Source organism: Haliotis rufescens, unplaced genomic scaffold (genome assembly GCF_023055435.1).
Source record: "Haliotis rufescens isolate VD_foot unplaced genomic scaffold, xgHalRufe1.0.p SCAF_6, whole genome shotgun sequence".
Lineage (NCBI taxonomy): Eukaryota > Metazoa > Mollusca > Gastropoda > Lepetellida > Haliotidae > Haliotis > Haliotis rufescens.
Window position 1 is genome coordinate 36,624,671 of NW_025964334.1, and position 20,797 is coordinate 36,645,467.

Below are 20,797 nucleotides of genomic sequence, written 5' to 3' on the forward strand. Positions count from 1 at the left end.
AGGTCCCGAAATGAAGCACATTTTAGACGTTTACCACTTTGGCGAAACCCACCAGCACGGGTATGGTTTTGACATACCTAGAAGCATACTCTGGTCGAACCGGAATTCGAACCCACGAGAAGAACATGCCTCAAACGACTATAGCTCCATAAGTAAAACATTAGTTATCATCCGTATATCTACCACAATGCACATGATTGACTGTAGAAGTTATAGAATGTAAGTTACGCCATTGTAATATGAAAACAAAGGACAAGGAAACTGGTCTCCTATATTTATATAAACAGGTTTTTCGTACATAGACATGCAACTTGCATCAGATCGGTTTGACTGTAGATATCCAATACTAAATACAAATCTCTTTGTGGTATTAGATAGACAGAAATATGTTTGTAGTGTATAGAGACACAGAAAGTATCCATTTCAACTTCTGCAATCGATGTATACAGCGTTTTGAGTGAGTGAGTTGGGTTTAACGCCGCTTTTAACAGTATTCCAGTTATATCACGGTGTGTCAGTTTAATGTGGGAGGAAAGCCCGAAGTGATGCAGGTCTCAGACGTTTACCGCTTCGATGAAACCCACGAGCACTGATATGGTGCTGACAAACCTGGAAATATAGTCTTGGCGAACCGGGATTCGAACCCACAATCATAGGTTTCTGGCGTGCCCAAGGGACGCAACTCTGCACAGCGAATCTGTGCCACTGGGCCACCCGTGCCCCAACAACGTGTCGAGTGTACTTGTTGATCCTTCCTTAATAACAATGTGTGTGTGCGAATATTCGTGCATGTATGTTTGAGTACTTGTATGGACGACATATGTCATCAGTGGTTGTTTCCCATGTACCTGCAGACACGGACACAATGGTGTATGTGATCTCCCCATCCACTCCAAGATCAGCATCAGTCGCCTGGAACGTTGTGATCACGTATCCCGGAGCTTCCCCTTCACTGACTGTAGTTCCTGTAAATGTTCCACTTCCATCTGAAGCAGGTCCTGCCCACACAGGGTCGAACTCGTTCTCATGTGTTACTGTTACCCTCACGATTGCTGTTCCCGTGTTAGGTACACCATCGGCCGGCTTGTCCACTGCTGTTATGACCAGGGTGTACATGTAGCCTGATGCTGCTACAGCCTCATAGTCAGCAGGGGTGGAGTCCGTGAGGAGCTGAAGTCCGGACATCTTGAAGATACCTGCTCCACCATCTCCACTGGCAACCGTGACGTCAAACAAGGCGTTGTTACCCATGTCTCCATCAGAGCATGTTAGATCCAGTAGCGACACATCTGTGATGATAATTAATGGATATGAGGAAGGTATTAGAACCAGACAGGTTACCCCAAAGGGAGTATAATCTACAACTGCTGTTAATTAAAGTGGACATGGGGTATTGACCCTATTTCGTTAACTTGCTTGCACAAATCAGACTTATCATTCACTTGAAGTGAAGCTTCGGTGATCACCACATATGTGTTTGATAAATGTAACAATGTAGGGAATCGAACCCGGGTCCTCGTAGTGACAACGGACGTTTTAACCACTGGGATATCTAAACCCCCTCTTAAAAATGAATTATGTTGTCCTGGCCTGTTTGGTATCGTGACTGTACGAAAGGATGCATACCTGCTGCCGAATTCTCAGTAATTTCAGCAGTGAACTCTGAAGGACTAAAGACCGGTGGCAAATCATTGATGTCCTCTACTGTGATGGAGAAAGCCTGAGTGGCCTGTTGACCACCCTGGTCAGTGACGGTCAAAGTGAGGTCCAGTTGTGTCTTGCCACTGCTTCCTTCTCGGTTGACATTCTGAGCTACTGACAACGCCCCAGTGGCAGAATCAATACCAAGGTAACCGTTGTCAGCTCCTGTTATAAAGAGTGAAGGATTAAAGTGAGTCCCCTTCTACCATATTTAGCATACACGTCCCTCGAGGACCGACAACTATACATTAATCATATGTTCTTGAAAATACTGGAGTCTCAGGTTTTACACATACAAAATTGTTCGATGGAATTTCGAATAACAATGTGTTGATGGGCACACATTACATCCTCCCACAAACTGCTAGGCTCTTCCGTTCATAGACGAAACCGAGGGTCACCAAAGGTTCCAATTAACATGTATCGGTTTGATACGTTTGTTGTGTGTGTCACTGTACAGTATATAAATACTGCACGGGTACAATGACCATACTAGCTGGCATGTATTGTAGTGCAATAAATGAAAGCGACTAAGTCGTTTCCATAATCATTAGAAATCTCTACTTCAAGCAGAATCCACTGTACAATTCCGATTATAACATGATCATGATCATGTGCTCTATGAATCGTTCTACATACCAGAGAGAACAAATGTCAGATTGTCTCCAGCATCAGGGTCAGTGACAAGATATCCCCCATACACTCCGGTTCCTGGTGCCTGTTCTTCTGCCATGGTGGCAGTTGTTACCATGGTAATGACAGGATCTTCATCACTGACGTCCTGTACGTTAACTTGGACAGGAACATCCGTCTCAAAGACACCGTCACTGGCTCTGAAGTTGGATGGTATGTTTCAGGTTAAATTTTCTAAAAATGTCATTATCAAATCCTTTTAGGTCTTGCATATCCAATGACACCAACCAAGATAAAATTAGTTGGATTTCAATTTCCAAAAGAACAGGTGGAACCATTATGAACGACTCACCTTATAATTATGGTATGGTACGTGTCAGTTTCGTAGTCTAAAGGGGCCTTGACCTTGACCTCATTTCCCACACACTCAAACAGGTCATCCCGTCCGCTGGCTACAGACAGAGTCACTGCATCCCCATCATAGTCATCGGTGATGAGGGTGATCACCCCTGTCCCAGCAACACTAGCTTCACTCACACTGGCCGTGTAGTCAGTCTGGTCAAAGGTCGGGGCGTTGTCGTTGACGTTTGTCAATGTAACAACAATGTTACCATCCACGGTCCTGGCTGTTGCTCCGTTGTCTGATGCCCTGACTACAATAGTGTAGCTACTTTCTCCGTTTGTCCCTACGTCCACATCCAACACTCCTGCCACCATCAGTTCTCCTGTTGTTGGGGTTATGGCGAATTTGTCTGAGGCTGAAGCTCCCGACGCTGTCAAATTACAAGACATGATTTATCAATATTATTACAAATACCTGATCTAGAACGTGACAACGTGATTCACTCTCATTTTGCACAAAATTATTTGATGAAATAACAGAAAAAAGGTACACATTATGTTCATAGTCCATGAGTTCAGTTAATTTCAAAAGATAATTGCGGACGCGTGACACTTTGTCAATGAAAGTCGCAAGTGTTTCTCGCTCCACCTTAAGAGTACGCCTTTGGCGTCTGTGGGCTCTACAAATATATTTCGATGACCTTTTTAAACCGTTTCCAATGATGATGTCGTTATCGAGGTAGTGACGTTATCTCATATTTTGATTAGAAATGTATCACATTCTACTCACCAGCAGTGACAGACACTATGTTGTAGCTGACATCACCGTCATCGCCGAGATCAGCATCAGTTGCAGTGAAGGATGTGACGACAGTCCCTAGAGCATCACCTTCACTGACTGTAGTTCCTGCAAAGTTACCGCCGCCATCAGGAACTGGACTACTCCACACAGGGTCGAACTCGTTCTCTGGTTTGACCGTCACCTTCACTATCGCTGTCCCCGTGTTGGCCTCCCCCTGGTCTGGTGTGTCCACTGCTGTGATGACCAGGGTGTACATGTAGCCTGATGCTGCTACAGCCTCATAGTCAGCAGGGGTAGAGTCCGTGAGGAGCTGAAGTCCGGACATCTTGAAGATACCTGCTCCACCATCTCCACTGGCAACCGTGACGTCAAACAAGGCGTTGTTACCCATGTCTCCATCAGAGCAGGTCAGATCAGCCAGCGATGTATCTAATATCAAAATGAATAATTCAAATCAGCACAGATAGTAACACAGAAGTAGTTATTGAATGAGTGAATCTTGTTGCACAGAGCAGTCAGTGGCAGTTCAGCTGTATCATAGGAAACGATGATGGTGAGGTGAAGTGAAATTGGGTTTAACGTCGCGTCCAAGATAATTGCACTTATATAGCGACGTGCATGCACGTGTGTATGGCTGCTTGTACTAGTCCGGACTGATGCCGATTTATAGTGCTAGCACACTGAGATACCATGCCGCAGTTTAACATGAATACCCAACTCAGACACAGTATACCTACTCCGAGCCGACCAGTCCTTGTTTTAGCCCTTTAATGCCGACCGCCAGAGAGGGTAACAACAAGTACCACCTTTTAACGTCGTTTGGTATGACGCGGCCGGGGGTCGAAACCCGGACCTTCCGCTCTCCTGGCGGACGCTCTACCACTAGACCACAGAGGCGGTCTGGGAAACGATGATGCGCAAGTCACCGAGACTGATCACCAGATCCCCTTCAGGGGGATCTTTAGACAAGCATGGGATACTGGGGAACACTTATTTGACGGAATCCCCACGGGACTGATGACACATACATCTTCAAACAGTAAAATGGTACAAAATGTGTTGTTATTTATCTGCAGTACCGTAAGTATTATAATACATGTAGCGATAACTCGCCATAACATGACTTATAAACCTCTTGTGACCTCATCCTATTGTTTTACGGGGCCTTCTGTTAGAAGAATACCATTTCAGCAGGGGCCCAGGTATATTCTACGGTCCTGTGATTGAGTTGTATTTGAACACAAACCATACAACACACATTACAATTCATTCTTCAGGAAATGTGGGGAATGGTGTAAAATCATACGACAAATGGTAATTATATGTCATATGGATCGAACCTGCAACCTTCGTATTTGTAGCCTCGTGACTGAGCTATACTGATACACTTTTAATTCAAAACGCATATTCTATTTTTTGTAGTATTTGACTAAAAGGCCACAAAATCAAAGAAAGTTTGTTCTGGGTATTTAGGCATGAGGTAATCAAACGCAACAATGTTCCCTTGCGAATCTCATTTGATGTGTTTTGAGATGGACTTGAGCACAAAAGCACAACATGTCTGATGTTTGTAAAATTATGCATTTCCATTGTGTGTCTGTACATCAGGATACAGAGGCGCTGATAAAACGCAATGCTTTTAAGAATGTATTTCCCCCCAAAGTACATCAAGGGATATTTTACATCCGTTTCCAAAGGTTAATGGAAAGGGTGTTGGAAACATATCATTGTTAATAAACCTTTCAGATTTTTCTTTCGTTTTATAAGTTGGATAAAAAACCCTCCTCTTCTGACGTTACTGAGAATGTAAGCACTAGGCCATTCCCTATTTCCAGAATTCCTGGGCTTACATTTTCAGTCAAGACTTCAGAGTCGGTTTTCATCCTTTACAACATGACTGAAGAACCTACGATACCTCCTGCCGTATTTTCTGTAATTTCAACCGAATATAGGGAAGTGCCGAAGACTGGAGGCAGGTCGTTGATGTCGTCGACTGTGATGGAGAAGGCTTGTGTTGCCGAGAGTCCTGTAGAATCAGTGACTGTCACAGCCAGGTCAAGTTGAGTCAGTCCACTCTCCAGGTCAATGTTCTGAGAAACTGTTAGTTCACCAGTACCAGAGTCTATACTGATGTACGAGGCATGGGTCCCTGCAAAATATAACCTCAGGAAATATTCAGGTGATATATTAATATGTTACCATTCGTATAATGTGCATGAAAGATTCAACAAATAGAAATATAAGACATTAAAAACATAGTCATGTGCATTATTTTCACGTTTTTCTCTCACTGTAGATACAATGTAGCTATGATATCTGATTATCGTGTCCACTATTGGTACTCTGCGTTTGCTAAATTGTGATGACGCACATAAACTGCCGGGGATAGAAAAAATATACACTTGAAACTTGGATTTGACCAAGATGTTACAAACATTATCAATACGTTACAAGGTTGACCTGTTGTGAGTGAGTGAGTATGGTTTTAAGCCGCTTTTAGCAATATTCAAGCAATATCACGGCGGGAGACACCAGAAATGGGCTCCACTCATTGTATCCATGTGGGGAATCGAACCCGGGTCTTCGGCGTGACGAGCGAACGCTTTAACCACTAGACTGCCCGATCGCCCCTGAACTGTTGTGAGATACTCATTGATATGATGCATGTAATATTGCCTATGGTACCCGCATCAAATAAACAACCATCGAATAACCATTTCTTGTTTGTTTCATTATTGGTCACCATGAAACATGGATGTATAATTTCTATCGCTTCTTCGTAAAAATCATTTCACACTGGTTGCATTCAGCAATATCTACAAGTGTATGAATGTTGTTTTACGCAACATTCAGCAATATGAAAGCTATCAGCGCTGTCTTTACATAATTATGTCAGGACCAGAAAAACAAATGACTCGTAGCATGAACAACGCTCCACACACGACGGCCATCCGAACCTCATTTCAGTCAGTTCTGGCAAATGAGTAAATATGGACCTAATCTGACCCGAAATCTCCACTTTGGCTAGAAACAATAGCAATTGCCTCCACAGATTACAACCATGTGAGAATAGAACCCAGATCCTCGGCGTGACGAGTCAACGCACCAACAATTCAGCTACTACATCCTACATTAATGCTTACCACTCAGAGCATATGAGAGCGTGTCTCCCTGGTCGGGGTCCGTGACGACGTATCCTCCATGCACGGCTGACCGGACAGCCTGTTCCTCTGCCATGGTGCTGCTGGACACAACGGAGATTACCGGAGGCTCGTCCACGACATCCACAACGTTGACCTCAACCGATGCATAGCTTTCATGTGCTCCATCTGCAGCCCTGAGACACGAGAATAATACTCTAAAGGATGTCACTCTTCATCCATTAGGGAGGGTGAGGGTAGAGACTGAGGCTGTTATATTATCTTTATGTTATCGGGGACCCGGAAGTGACAATCACGTTAATTATTCAGGTGACAGTTTATATTGCAGATAACATGGAAATTGCAATTTTACAGTACTTACAAAAGTCAAACAGGATTTCTAATTTGGAATGGAATGAATATTTGGGATCTTAGGCTGAAACGATTATACACTGCTCAAAATATATCAAAGAACACCCGATTCTTCCTCAGAACTAAATTTTATTGTTTACCTTATGTCATGACGGATTAACTACAGTAATGTTTAAGAGTCGGGGTTATTTAACTTTTTGTGAGTAGTATATATCAAATATAAATGTATACTTTTCTAGATACAGGATCACTTGGGGCCCACCGACATTGTGATTTACGGCTTCTGAGCACCGTAAGGTGCTCTTGGTTTTATAAAGGTTGAGAGATACGTCAGAGACCCGCATCATTTCAACATAAGCAGGACAGTAGGGTAGCCTTGTGGTTAAAGCGTTCGCTCGTCAAGCCGAAGTTCAGATTCCATTCCCCATATGGATACAAAGTGTGAAGCCCGTTTCTGGTGATCACCGTCGTGACTTTGCTTGAATATTACTTAAAGGGGCGAAAATCCCCCACCAGTCCAACATAGAGCTGGCATTTTTTCATTTATCTGAAAAACTGCTCAATGATGCTTCAACCTCATTCATGCACTCTTGGTAGTTTTCTAAAATTCAACTGACCATTCACAATACACATATGAGATGACAAAATCGATACTAAGATTGGGAAATTAAATTCGCATTACTTTATTACGAGCAGATGCGTGTCCTTGGTCTCATAGTCGACGGCCGATGTAAACTTCAAGGAATCCCCATCCATCGTGAAATGACCGTCCCCGCCACTGTCTATAGAAAGTGTGACGGAGTCGCCGTCGTGGTCGTTGACGATGATCTGCGTGACGACGGAGTTCAAGGTACTGTCCTCGGGCAGGGATGCTTGGATGACGGTGTTGTCGAAATGGGGAGCATTGTCGTTGGTCCCCGTCAGCGTTACACTGACGCTACCGTCGACGTATTTTGGACTGGCTCCCTTGTCCCAGGCCCTGACACTGATGGAGAAGCTGCTCACCCCGCCGGTGCCGACGTCCGCGTCAAGCACTCCCCCAACTTTCACGTCACCAGTTGTTGAATCGACCGTAAAAAGACCTGTTCCCGAAGCTGTTTTTAACAAAAGAGAAAAATGAAAACTCAATCTTATTTTTTTTTTATCCCTTCAAATCAATTTCAGAAAATTGAATACATTATTTGATTTCGGACCAACAATTAAAATGCCTAGGGGTAGGGTGGGATTTTGTTAGAGAGATGATATGTTCTGGATCACGGCTTCAAAATACGCCAAACAATTAATTGACAACGTAGTTTTATTGAAACCTCCAGCATGTAAAAAGATATTTATGGTAAAAATCCAGTTTTTTCTGAAACATTATTCACAAAATCCCAAGCCCACCTATCCCCTGAATATAAAATGTATCGCTCCCTTATTTCTTATATTTATATCCTGCTAATATTTTGTTTATGACATTATATACATTCTTTAAAAAATCACTATTTGATAGACTTAAGTGATTCATAAACACATGGTTCAGGTACTTTCGGAAGCGTACAATGAACTCTATTAAAGTTCTTATGAAAATGGAAACGTTTTTATTCTTTTATTTACACTCTATTAACTTACAATCATTTACGTACATCACCAAATATGAGATATTACACGCACATGGACTACAGTGCTGCCTGTGTATACATTAGCCGATGATACCATAAATAAGGAGTTGCGTCCCTTGGGCACGCCAGAAACCTATGATTGTTGGTTGGAATCCCCGGTTCGCCCCGATTGTGTTTCTAGGTTTGTCAGCACCATATCCGTGCTCGTGGGTTTCACCGAAGTGGTAAACGTCTGAGACCTGCATCACTTCATGCTTTCCTCCCACATTAAGCTGACACGCCTTGATGTAACTGCAATACTGTTAAAAGCGGCGTTAAACCCAACTTACTCACTAAATTATGATGATGTATAGTTAATACGTTACCAAAGAACCGTTTTGTATTCTCACCAGTCATGTAAAATGTAAATTCTTATATTAAATTATTAATGAGGATCGTTAGATATGAAAGAAAACAACAGATCGTTAGTAGTTTTGAAACTTCGAAAAGATTTGAAAAGTGGATAACAAAACAGGGCAACTGGTTCTGGTTCAACTATCCTTGCACAGTAAACCAGAACGTCTACCAAGTCGCAATTCTGAGCAGTTGGCTTACCTTGGAAGTTGAACAGTTTTATACAAATATCAAGCATTAAACACACCTTGTTGATATTTTTAATCTTCACCAGAAACACAAAAGAGTGCATAACCAAACTTCTTTGTTTTCTTATAGACTTGTGAAGATTCCGGGTTAGACTTGGTCTTCAGCAACCCATGCTTGCCGTAAAAGGCGACCAACATGATCGGTTGGTCAGGGTCGCTGACTTGGTTTGTGTATATCATTGTATCCCATTTGCGTGGATCGATGCTCATGATGTCAATCACTGGATTGTCTGGTCTCGTCATATAGCTGGAATATTGCTGAGTGTGGTGTCAAACAACAACACAAGTTTTCCTACACCTGAGATCAGTTTTGTAGGGTTCATTATGGATTAAATTACACGCACATGCACACGCACACGCACACGCACACGCACATGCACACGCACACGCACACGCACACGCACATATATACATGGAAAGAGTAACACAAAACTCGTTTGAAACCTGAAGCGCACAACACGCCAATCTTACACGGTGCAACGCCTGTTATCGCGTAAGTCACTTCTCCGTCCGGCCCCAGGTCGGTGTCGGAAGCTTGCAGTGTTGTGAGGACCGTGGTCACGGCGGTGTCCTCTGGGACTGTGGCGGAATAAGACCCTGTGCCGCTCCAGGCCGGGGAGTTGTCATTTACTGGATTGATCTGATGAACAGAAACATTGTCATTATATATATGTATATATTCTAATTGTGTGAGGGGCGGTGGGGTAGCCTTGTGGCTAAAGTGTTCGCTCGTCACGCCGAATGCCGTCATGTTGCTGGAATAATGCGTAAAACCTCACTCACTCACTCACTCTTCTTATGCCAGGATTAAGAGACATCAAAGTCGGTTTATTTCTACAATGTGTGTGTATGAATTTACGCTTCTTTTAAAAAATTCCATCACCATATTAAAGCCAGGCTAGCGAGTTGTTAAGTGAAAATGAACAGACAAATACAGAAAACGTCCTTGCGCTAACCTACATGTATATTAGTATATGTAAAGTGCTTTCACCAAACTGTACTACTCAAAAGAAGTTAAGGAGTTCATATTTCATGGCACGACATAGAACTCAGTTCACAAGTTCCAGTTGTTATAAATCTGTCAGAATTGTGTCAAATATGTTTCATTGTTCAACTACCAACGCGTCAAACAATAACAGCTTTACCAGCAAAACATTATATGAACTGTCTATACAAGAAACTTGGCATTGATGAGATATCTGCTGATCCAACATGCCCAGTCCAAAGCAAATATGTGTGACAATCATGAACTATTTTTACGTACACGTAGAATTTCTATAACATCTTAGAATAAATCCATTCCAGGTTTTCATGCAGAAAATACTGATTTATAAGAATCTTTATAAAGATAGATCTATTGCAGTGACCAGCAAATGTACCACTAAAGCCTTGTCGAAACTACGGACAATCATTCTCACAATAAAGATCTAATTAAATACTGTCACAGATTATGTGAAAGGTAATCACATATTGGTCAAAGAAATTTTACTTCATTAACTTATACAATCTCAGACCAGGACAAAACAAATAAGCTGAAACACTTTTGATTTTTCCAACCTTTATACAACTATCCCTGAACATAATGAACATATACTTGTTGTCGACTTCAATTATCAATTCATCATTACGAAAGAAAGTGATGCCCAAAGTAAATATTTGTACAGAACAGATATACTCAAAATACTCTCGCCTTTCTCGAGTTATGTATTATAACCAATAAACGTGATATGGTACGATTATCAGACATCTGTTTTTAATGTCAGCTTGTTTATTTAAAGGGTGTATATCGATGTACCAGGCGTTGCTAATCTGTTATAGGGACAACATAGGTCATAATAGAGAGGAAAATTTAACTAGTGTAGTACTTACCTAAACCTGAAGCCAGTTTTTAAAGTTTCAAAATAGCATGTAAAAGTTGAAATCCAAACTGGAGACACGGTTAACACACACGTCTAAGATGCCGCGATACGCTGAGCAGTGTTGCGTCCCTTAGGCGTGCCAAAAAACCTAATATCATGGTTCACACCTGATTATGTTTCTAGGTATCTCAGTACTATATCAGTACTCGTGGGTTCCCCAAATCGTAAACGTCTAATACCTATATCACTACGGGCTTTCCCTTCACACGCTGTAATCTAACTAAAAACTATTGAAATCACTCACTCCTTGAAATACATATATTGCATTCTGTAGACAATGGTGCTATTCCTCACCGTGATGCGGACGACGGCAGTTCCAGTGAGGGGGTCACCTATTGCAGGACTGTCGACTACCAACAGCACCAGGACATACTGGAAGTTTACATCTTCCAGAGCTTCGTAGTCCATGGTGTTGGCAGTGTTGATGTCGTTGCCACTCATGGTGAAGTCAAAACCAGACGTAGCTCCATTCTGGGATAGGATTGATGTTGTCAGACCAGCGTTGGAGATGTCGGCATCGTCGACACCCACAGTGACGACTGTTTGACCTGGAAATTAGAATAACCATCTTATAAACATTTCTTAATAACACAATGGAGACTTCCACGCCATACCAAAATAATGGGGCGGCTCGGAGATTAAACTGTGAAGAGGGCTACTAAATCTCGAAAACCTTAAACTTTAACAGTGATATCTTCATGGCTTTATCGATAACACAATTTTAATCGTTTGTGCGGCACACTTTGACTCGTTGAAATGAAGAAGTCTGACTTTTCAGAAGTGCCTAATTAATGATGAAATACACCAATAAGTGAAATCATTTCCCCAGTAACCTGTTTGTCTAACCACTCACCTGAACCAGTGCCATCGTCAACGACAGCGGTATAGTAATCAGATGTGAACGTCGGTGCGTTGTCGTTGATGTCGATGATGGTGATGTCTAAAACTTTGGTGTCATAGTTGGAGGCAGAGTCCATCACCACTATGTTGAGGCCGCTGAAGTCAACAGACGTCGTGTCGATGTCAAGAACCTGCTTCATTGTGACAACGGACGCACTATCCACACTCAGATATTCTGCATTTGTTCCTGGAAGGTAGAGGTCATTGTTTTAATCTGTGATAGCAAAAGAAATCTCCTTACATGATATTGATATTATGACAGTCGTGAACATCCTATTGTATCTTATACGGACGGAAGCGTAACTCCCGGGAACTTCTAGGCCTTCGGTCTTTACCAACACTGAAGCACATGCAAAAGTCTGAGGTTAGCACTTTTTGTTCAGCATGCACTTTTTCGGCGCAAGAATCTTGTAGTATTGTTAAGTCACTTCGTAAAGTAATTGTGTACACCCACTTTGTAACATTATCTCCACATATGTATTGTATACAGCACATCCCTTCAGCTGTGTTGTTCTCGCGGCTATTATCTCTTGTACTCTTGTTTTGCATATGGGCCAGAGGCCTTAAGTACAATAAAACCTCTTGAACTTGAACATGCATCACATATGGTGTCTCCTCGGGCAAGTCATTTGTTCGCAATGTGCCGCTGATCACTCAGCAATGTATACCCGGTATGATTAAAATAGTTTGTGAATGTTAACCTTCTAGCACCTCACAGAGGTGAGAATGAAAGTCGAGTGTACACTGATCTATTGACCGAGACAATAATGTAACGCTTTGGGTACAATTTAGTTCGTTGATTTGTCGCATTATGATTAATTTAATATTAAGACAATCTCAATATTATCAAACTATCTACAAACGATTCCAATACTGAAATAACTAAAAAAATGTTTTGACTGTACAATTTAGGTTGTCAATCTAATTAAAAGTCTTGACATTCGATCCTTGTTTTTAATTATCTTGATTGTTAAAAAAACAATACAATGACATTTAGGCATGATGGTGACAAACGATTAATTGTTAGATCTGCACTTACCAGAAAAGGACAAGGTCCACGAATCATCCTCCTCGTTATCTGTGAACGAGAAGGCTTTGCCGATGTCTGTACCTACGGGTAACTCTTCTGGGATGGAGATTGCATGAATGGTAACTACTGGAGCGACGTCAATGACGTTTGTCACCTTGAAGATCATGGACGTCTTTTCCTTGTTCCTTCCATCATCACCTCTGGTAACAATTAAACACAATATAATAATACATTTTAACAGGCGTTCTGCTGACTTCTCAAAATGCAAGGAATGGAATTGGAGGTAACTCCGCCGAGATAATTTGACACTTATTATGTCCTCTGTTCATACATGTACACTTGAAACTTAAGCACAAAAGCGGTTTTAGAATATGTGGACTGAGCAGCTGATGGTTCCTTTGTCGGCTCGGAGTCATTATAATGTGTCTGAGTGGGGTGTCCTTGTTAAACTGCGGCATGGTATCTCAGAGGCCTAGCATTATTAAACATGCATTCGTCTCGGCTTGCACATACACATACGCGCGCGCATGCATGTCACTATATACGTGCATTAATCTTGAACGTTAAATCCCATCAATTAGGAACTGAATTTTGTCGCCGACATACGAAAACAGGTACATTTACACCTCAATAACTCGTCGTTATACGGAAATAGGATATCATTGGAGGCAATAAGTACCATAAAGGAGGATATAATGATAATAAAGGAGGACATAAGGATCATAAAGAAAGGTACATGTATGTGGACAATGATCATAATCCAGGACAAGGAAAATTAAGGAGGAAATAAGGAGCATAAAAGGGGACAAGGATCATTAAAGAAGACATAATAACGGAGGACAAGTATCATTAAACAGGGAATAAGGAGCATGAAGGTGGATATAAGGATTGTAAAAAGTGACAAAGATCATAAAAGTGGATATAAGGATTATAAAAAGTGACAAGGATTATAAAGGTGGATATAAGGATTAGAAAGAGTGACAAAGATCATAAAGGTGGATATAAAGATTATAAAGAGTGACAAGGATCATAAAGGTGGATATAAGGATTATAAAGAGTGACAAAGATCATAAAGGTGGATATAAGGATTATAAAGAGTGACAAGGATCATAAAGGTGGATATAAGGATTATAAAAAGTGACAAGGATTATAAAGGTGGATATAAGGATTATAAAGAGTGACAAGGATCATAAAGGTGGATATAAAGATTATAAAGAGTGACAAGGATCATAAAGGTGGATATAAGGATTATAAAGAGTGACAAGGATCATAAAGGTGGATATAAAGATTATAAAGAGTGACAAGGATCATAAAGGTGGATATAAGGATTATAAAGAGTGACAAGGATCATAAAGGTGGATATGAGGATTATAAAAGTCATAAGGATCATAAATATGGACACAAAGAGCATAAATGAGGATAAGGGTCATAAAGGAGGACATACTGATTAGGAAATTATGAGGACCATGAACATAAAGAAGGTCATAAGACTCATGAAGGTGGACATAAGGAGCGTAAAAGATAACATAAGGATCACAAAGTCGGACAATCAACATTAAGGTGGACATAAAGATTATGCAGGAGGACAAACATATTAAAAGACTTAGAAATCCTTAAAGAGAATGAGGAACATTAAGAAGGACATAAAGATCATAAAAAGGGACAAGGATAATTAAGGAGGACAAGGATCATTAAGGAGGACATATGGATCAAAAATGAGAAGGTAAGAAGCGTAAAAGAGGACATGAAGAGCATAAAGGAGGACATAAGGAGTATGAAGAAGGGCATGAGGATCATAAAGAAGGACATCCAGATCCTAAATTAAGACATAAGTATCATAAAGGGGGACAAGGATCATAAACGTGGACATACGGAGCGTAATAGAGGACATTTCAACGGGATCATTCTTATTTTTAGATACAGAAAGCTATGTGGATACGTTTGGGGCTGTTTTCGCAAAATGCAAGGAATGGAATGGGAGGTAACTCCCGAGATACTTTTACAGTTATTCTTCTTATGTTCATATATGTACACTTGTAACTTGAAACAAACATCGGTCTTAGAATATGTAGACAGAGCAGCTGATGTTTCCTGTGTGCACTATGATGTTTTATTGTATCCCTTCATAGTGAGTGAGTGAGTGAGTGAGTGAACGAGTATGATCGTACTCCAATGTGACCGCCTCCGTGGTCTGGTGGATAGAGCGTCTGCCCGATGAGCGGAAGGTCGGTGGCTCGATCCCCGGCCGCGACATACCGGAAGACGTTTACAGATGATAATGTTTGTTACCCTGCCTGGCGTTCTGCATTACGTGTATAAAACAAGGATTGGTCGGCTCGGATGGCTCAGTACAATATGGGATATCCATGTTTAACTGCGGCATGGTATCTCAGTAGGCTAGCACTATAAACAATGCATAAAGGAGGACTTAACGAACATGAAGGTGGACATAAAGATTATAAAGCAGGATAAGCATCATAAAAGGCTTAAGAATCCTAAAAGAGGATGAGGAAAATGAAGGGGGACATACGGAGCATAAAGGAGACAGGGAGCATAGAGGAGGACAGAGATAATAAAGAAGGACATAAGGATAATAAAGAAGGACATAAGGATAATAAAGAAGGACATAAGGATCATAGGGAACGTAAAAGATAACAGGGATAATAAAGAAAGACAAAGACCATGACGAAGTACACAAGGCACAAAGAGGAGGACATAAGGATAATATAGAAGGGTTATAACGATCATGAAGGAGACATAGGTAAATTAAAGGAATGCAAGGACAAAATGAGCATAAATAAGAACAAAAGGTAGATGCACGACATACATTTCAGACATACAAAATAAGAATCTTCAGGAAACAAATCCTGCAGGGGGCCAATCTTCGGCTCCAGTTCAGCACAATACAAATGTTTAGAAAAGGTATTTATAATGCCTTTACAATGACTATGCGTATACAACTGTCTTACGTACTGAAATGTGACGACATAGAAGTTTTCTGTTTCGTAGTCCAAGGACTGCATTGTGTACACATATCCACTATAAATCTCAAACATGTTTATATTGTCGCCTGCAGAGGACAGGGTAATTGTATCTCCCTCTGGATCTGTTGCTGCGGGGGCGTAGACTGCTGTGTACTGGGCGGTATTCTCAGGTATCTCGAGGATCTGATATCCGCCAGGTGCAGGTGTGTTGAACAGGGGAGGTTCGTCTGGAACCACAAAAATAGTATTCTATCGGAAACCGGAGTGAATGTTGTTTTACGTCAAACGTTGTTATATATTTGTCACTATTTTGACTATCAACAATCAATAATTAGAGGTCCCATCAAGCGAAGAATTCTACACCACAATGTGGGGTGCATCATATGTCTACCAAATGGATCACTGCCCATCCAAATCAATATCTCCGCTTCCCGTGGAGACTACAGGAATCGTTGTACATGATCTAAATTACTGAGTGGATATAGTGACAGAACGGTGGCTATTGTAACACAGAGACAGAAAGAGGGGCTGAGGAGCGAGTGCGTGAATAATGTATGGTCGCTTTGGGCAGTGGTTTAGTGATACCGCGGCGTGAGCTTCATGTTAGACGAAAGCTCGAGGTGATTCACGTCTCAGACATTTACCACCTTGGTGAAAACCACTACCACGACAATGATGATGAATATGCTATACACATAATCATGGCGAATCTGAAATTCGAACAATCATCCTAGGTTTCTTGCAGACCTAAGAGACGCAGAGCTGCATAGGTAATTGCAACAACTTTGGCGCATGGGCGACTCGGCCACCGGTGTCCCCGAGGAGTAGAAGAGGCTAAATTGATGGCATTACTTACCGGTCAAAATTATACGAAATCAACATTTTGTAAACCGTGGTTACACGATTCTAGGTCTACAAACATACCATCGAGCATACACTGCTGTGTGTCAGGAATTTGCTAAAAGCTGTTCTCTGAAGTTCCTCGGACATGTATCAATGGTCATGTTTGGCATGTAAGAAGATTGGTAGATGAATGGGTGGTCGAACAAAATTTAATGAATTAAGGTTATACATGAAGAAACAATAAACATACCGGTCAGCCATCTCCATTCCCAATCAGAGTACTGGCGACTCGGCCACCGGTGTCCCCGAGGAGAAGAGGAGGCTAAATTGATGGTATTACTTACCGGTCAGCCATCTCCATTCCCCAGTCACATAATCCTGTCCTGTGGCCAGTTGCACCATGTTGATGGAGAACGTCCTCCCAAGGTCATACGTCAGAAAGGTATCAACCCCTGGCTCGAGGCCAAACCCCATGCTATGGACATTCCCTTCCCAAGAAAACCAAAAGGGTTTCCAGGTATTGCAGTCCAAAAGCGTGCCATAGTCCCAGGTGACGTAGGAACCTCCATCCAACATGGCTGTGTAGGAATAGGAGTAGTAAATCTGGTAGAGGACATAGTTGTTTTTGTCAGAATCCTCATTGAGATAAACCTCCAGACTTTCACAAGCCTTCACTTCTCCTCTGATGTACGACTTGTCGATGGGACCAAGGCCTTTGTTGTATGCCTCCAAGTAGTCATAGTCCACATCCATATACGTCCATTTACCTGTTATGAAGATGAAAATAATATTGCTGATAACTTTATTGCCTATGACACTTCTACTTAGTGGATATTAACACCACAAGAGGACTGGGAACTCCGTGCATATCACTAAAAACACACCATTTAACCACATTTCTTAGCATACTCTCAATATGTCGTCATCAATTATGGTCGAATATATCTTTCTTGGCCAAGTTGTGTTGTGAGTGTGGTACGTCTTCAACCTATTCACGAATATCTCTAGGAATTTACAGTTATCTGTTTCTGTATATTCTTGAATTTTTTTCGATTTTTCATATGACAGAGCTACTTTTCGAGAAAACCTGGTGTGATCTGTTATTTTCAGTGAAACTTAATTTTCACAGATATTTTGCCTATAAGTGGATACTGTTTCGGTGGATTATCGAGACTGGTTCTTCCCTGGCGTTGACGTTTTATATTTACTTACTACCGTCTAGTCAGTATCGTTTTTTTATTATTGACATACACGTTGATAAGGGTCTTACCAGCAAATACTACGGGTAGGAGTATCAGCCAGGTCAGGATATCACTGAGACCCATTGCGGGTTGTTTTGGTCTGCAGACAGTCTCTGCAACAGCATAACGTCCGAGTTAGTCTAACAAAGCCAACATCAGAAACACAAACAAGTTTAGTCTCTTGAAGTAATTATTCTCATTTTTAAAGTCACATTTCATCAATAGCATGCAGAGGGTAATTACCGAGTATTTCCGAGCACGACCCACCCCCTCCAGAAAGTCCTTGTTTTATAATCAATCATTTCGTTTCATTTGACTTCAACGTAAATGAAAACAGTATGTACATAGCAAAACTTATATCTTCATACATTTCAAAGGATTCCTAATTCACTACCTGTAAGGAGTTCATTATATAAAGTGTGCGGACATTCTCGATTATCCAGGGTTTATTTCTCCATTCTATTCTGATACAGTTAAATGTTCTGGCCCATAAGCAGCTATGGCTTCCTTTTTGCGATTCGAAATACGCGATGCTAAAATAACCCCCCGATCACAATACACCATCAGCGAGAGAAATCCGTGGGAATTTCCTGATTGAAAAGATTGCGATGGTGCCCTGTTATCATGAAATTACGCGATAAATCAAGCGTGGTTTATTTCACGATAGTCATTTCTGGAGATCCAGATATGCACTCGCAACTTAATGACGTCATTCATTTGACGACGTTATTTTTGAGAGGGAAGTGTTTAGTAAGTTGCTCCCCATTAATGCAGCTGGGCTTCGTAAATAAGCGCAGTTGCTGAACGATTGCATCCAAAAGTGGGCGAGATATAAAAATCGGTATTAGGAGACAAGACTGCGTCACTCGTGGTTTATTCTCCCTGGAGTGTTTTGTTGTACGATAAACAACTCCCATTCGTCACTTATTTCTTCACTGAACTGAACTGAAATGTCATACCCTGGACGATGGAGGATGGTGCCCAGCGGAATATATTACTTCTCACACACTTGATGTGCTATTGACAATGTTAATCCCCAAGTTAAGTGTTCACCTGAAACAGACACGGAAACATATCAATCTCTTTAAAATCATATCTTAGTTTTCGCTACCGCTAAACAAAGATCTGAGGACATCCCATTACGGGTCACGTCAGAACGACCTTTCGCGAATTTTGACCGACCAATGAAATGACCGACAAGAAATCTACCTTAGCCAATCAGAAGGCAGCTTTCTTGAGCTTTACGACACTAGTTTCAAACTGGTGACTACGCTTCGAAACATATTTTGAAGTATTCTCGATTAAAAAAAATTAAAAGTGATAAGAATATTCTGGAATGGCTTATAGATGGCCTAGATTGTATGGACATAATCATAAAACCCGTAACTGTCGTTCGGAATACCCAGTGTTAAATATTTCGTGGTTGCATGATTAGAAAACACATTCCGACTGTCACTTTCATGATCTGGTAAGCGACGCTCTCATTGGTTGGATGAAAATTCGTTCTGACGTGACCCTTAATGGGATGTCCTCATATCTTTGTTTAGCGATAGCGAGAACTAAGATTTGATTTTAATGAGATTGGGAAACATATCGTACAAGTCACAAATAGGAAATTGCATCGGACATACTTATTGTCACAGATGCGTCAAATTTGGAAATGTCCTCCACATTTCGAAAGCTTTACTGAAACCTTGAACGTTGTAACTGTAATCAAACAACTTTTAAGCAAGAGTCGTAAGAAACCAAAGAATGATTCTTATCTTGTTGATTAATGTCCTACCTTGATGTAGTTTGCAGCTTTCCCTACCGTCCACTTTTAACGGGTCTCACCCTTCGAAGGCTGCAAACAGAACACTTTAAAATAGTAAGTAGAAACAGCGGGCCCCATGTTCACCGATGGTATCGAGTGTACCAACACATGATCATTCTCTCATGTTAAGGGCAATGGACACGATACCAGGAGGTACACATGTATACGTAGCTAGTCCTCGTGACATTTCTGTGATGGCAATCTGAGGACGAGCTTTATGCATCTTTGTGCGAGCCATGTCGGTCCGATCGATGTTCTGCATCGATGAATGGGAACATTCACATGCTTCTCGTTATCGGGATACGTAGATTAACGTTGGTTATATCAGCAGCGCCTTTGTGCGTAGTGGCTGAGGGCACGCACATACTAGTTTGGCTAAGTGCGAAATTCAATGTACATTCAGTTGGATGTATATCATAAATTCGAACCGCCTCCCTGTTGTGGTAGATAAAGAGCCTTTTGGAGTGCAGAAGGTCCGTGGTTCGAGCCCCAGGCGGCGTCATGCCAAAAGCCGTTAATAATGGTACTTGTTGTTACTCTGCCTGACGTTCGGCATTAAGGCGACAAAAGAGGACTGGTCATCTCGTAATCGATACTATGTATCTGAATAGAGTACCTATATTAAAACTTGGAATCTGGAAGGTTTACCAATTAACCTGCACAAGTCCGAAATAGTACAAGCACCTCACACACACACGTGCAAGCCCATCGCTATACGAGTGACAAAATTCTTGCAAGGTTACCAGATCCCATATGGGGAATCGAACCCGGGCCTTCGGTGTGATCAGCGAACGCTTTAATCACAAGGCTACCCCGTCGCCCCTGGGATATAGCC

At 41.5% G+C, this 20,797-nt stretch overlaps 1 protein-coding gene across 1 annotated transcript in view; it reads right to left on the reverse strand.

The window, feature by feature from the left end:
- LOC124112239 (protocadherin-16-like) overlaps positions 1-17,661 on the reverse strand; it is a 60,892-nt gene extending 43,231 nt beyond the window's left edge. The window contains exons 1-14 of the mRNA XM_048386504.1: positions 17,253-17,661; positions 16,055-16,292; positions 13,091-13,281; positions 12,005-12,238; positions 11,446-11,699; positions 9,704-9,872; positions 7,673-8,084; positions 6,622-6,815; positions 5,394-5,627; positions 3,467-3,907; positions 2,687-3,107; positions 2,341-2,534; positions 1,627-1,866; positions 849-1,289 (exon numbers count right to left, since the gene is read on the reverse strand). Of these exons, the coding sequence (XP_048242461.1) occupies positions 849-1,289; positions 1,627-1,866; positions 2,341-2,534; positions 2,687-3,107; positions 3,467-3,907; positions 5,394-5,627; positions 6,622-6,815; positions 7,673-8,084; positions 9,704-9,872; positions 11,446-11,699; positions 12,005-12,238; positions 13,091-13,281; positions 16,055-16,292; positions 17,253-17,661 (4,072 nt within the window). The remainder of the gene's footprint in view (positions 1-848; positions 1,290-1,626; positions 1,867-2,340; positions 2,535-2,686; positions 3,108-3,466; positions 3,908-5,393; positions 5,628-6,621; positions 6,816-7,672; positions 8,085-9,703; positions 9,873-11,445; positions 11,700-12,004; positions 12,239-13,090; positions 13,282-16,054; positions 16,293-17,252) is intronic.
- Positions 17,662-20,797: the final 3,136 nt, after the last annotated feature.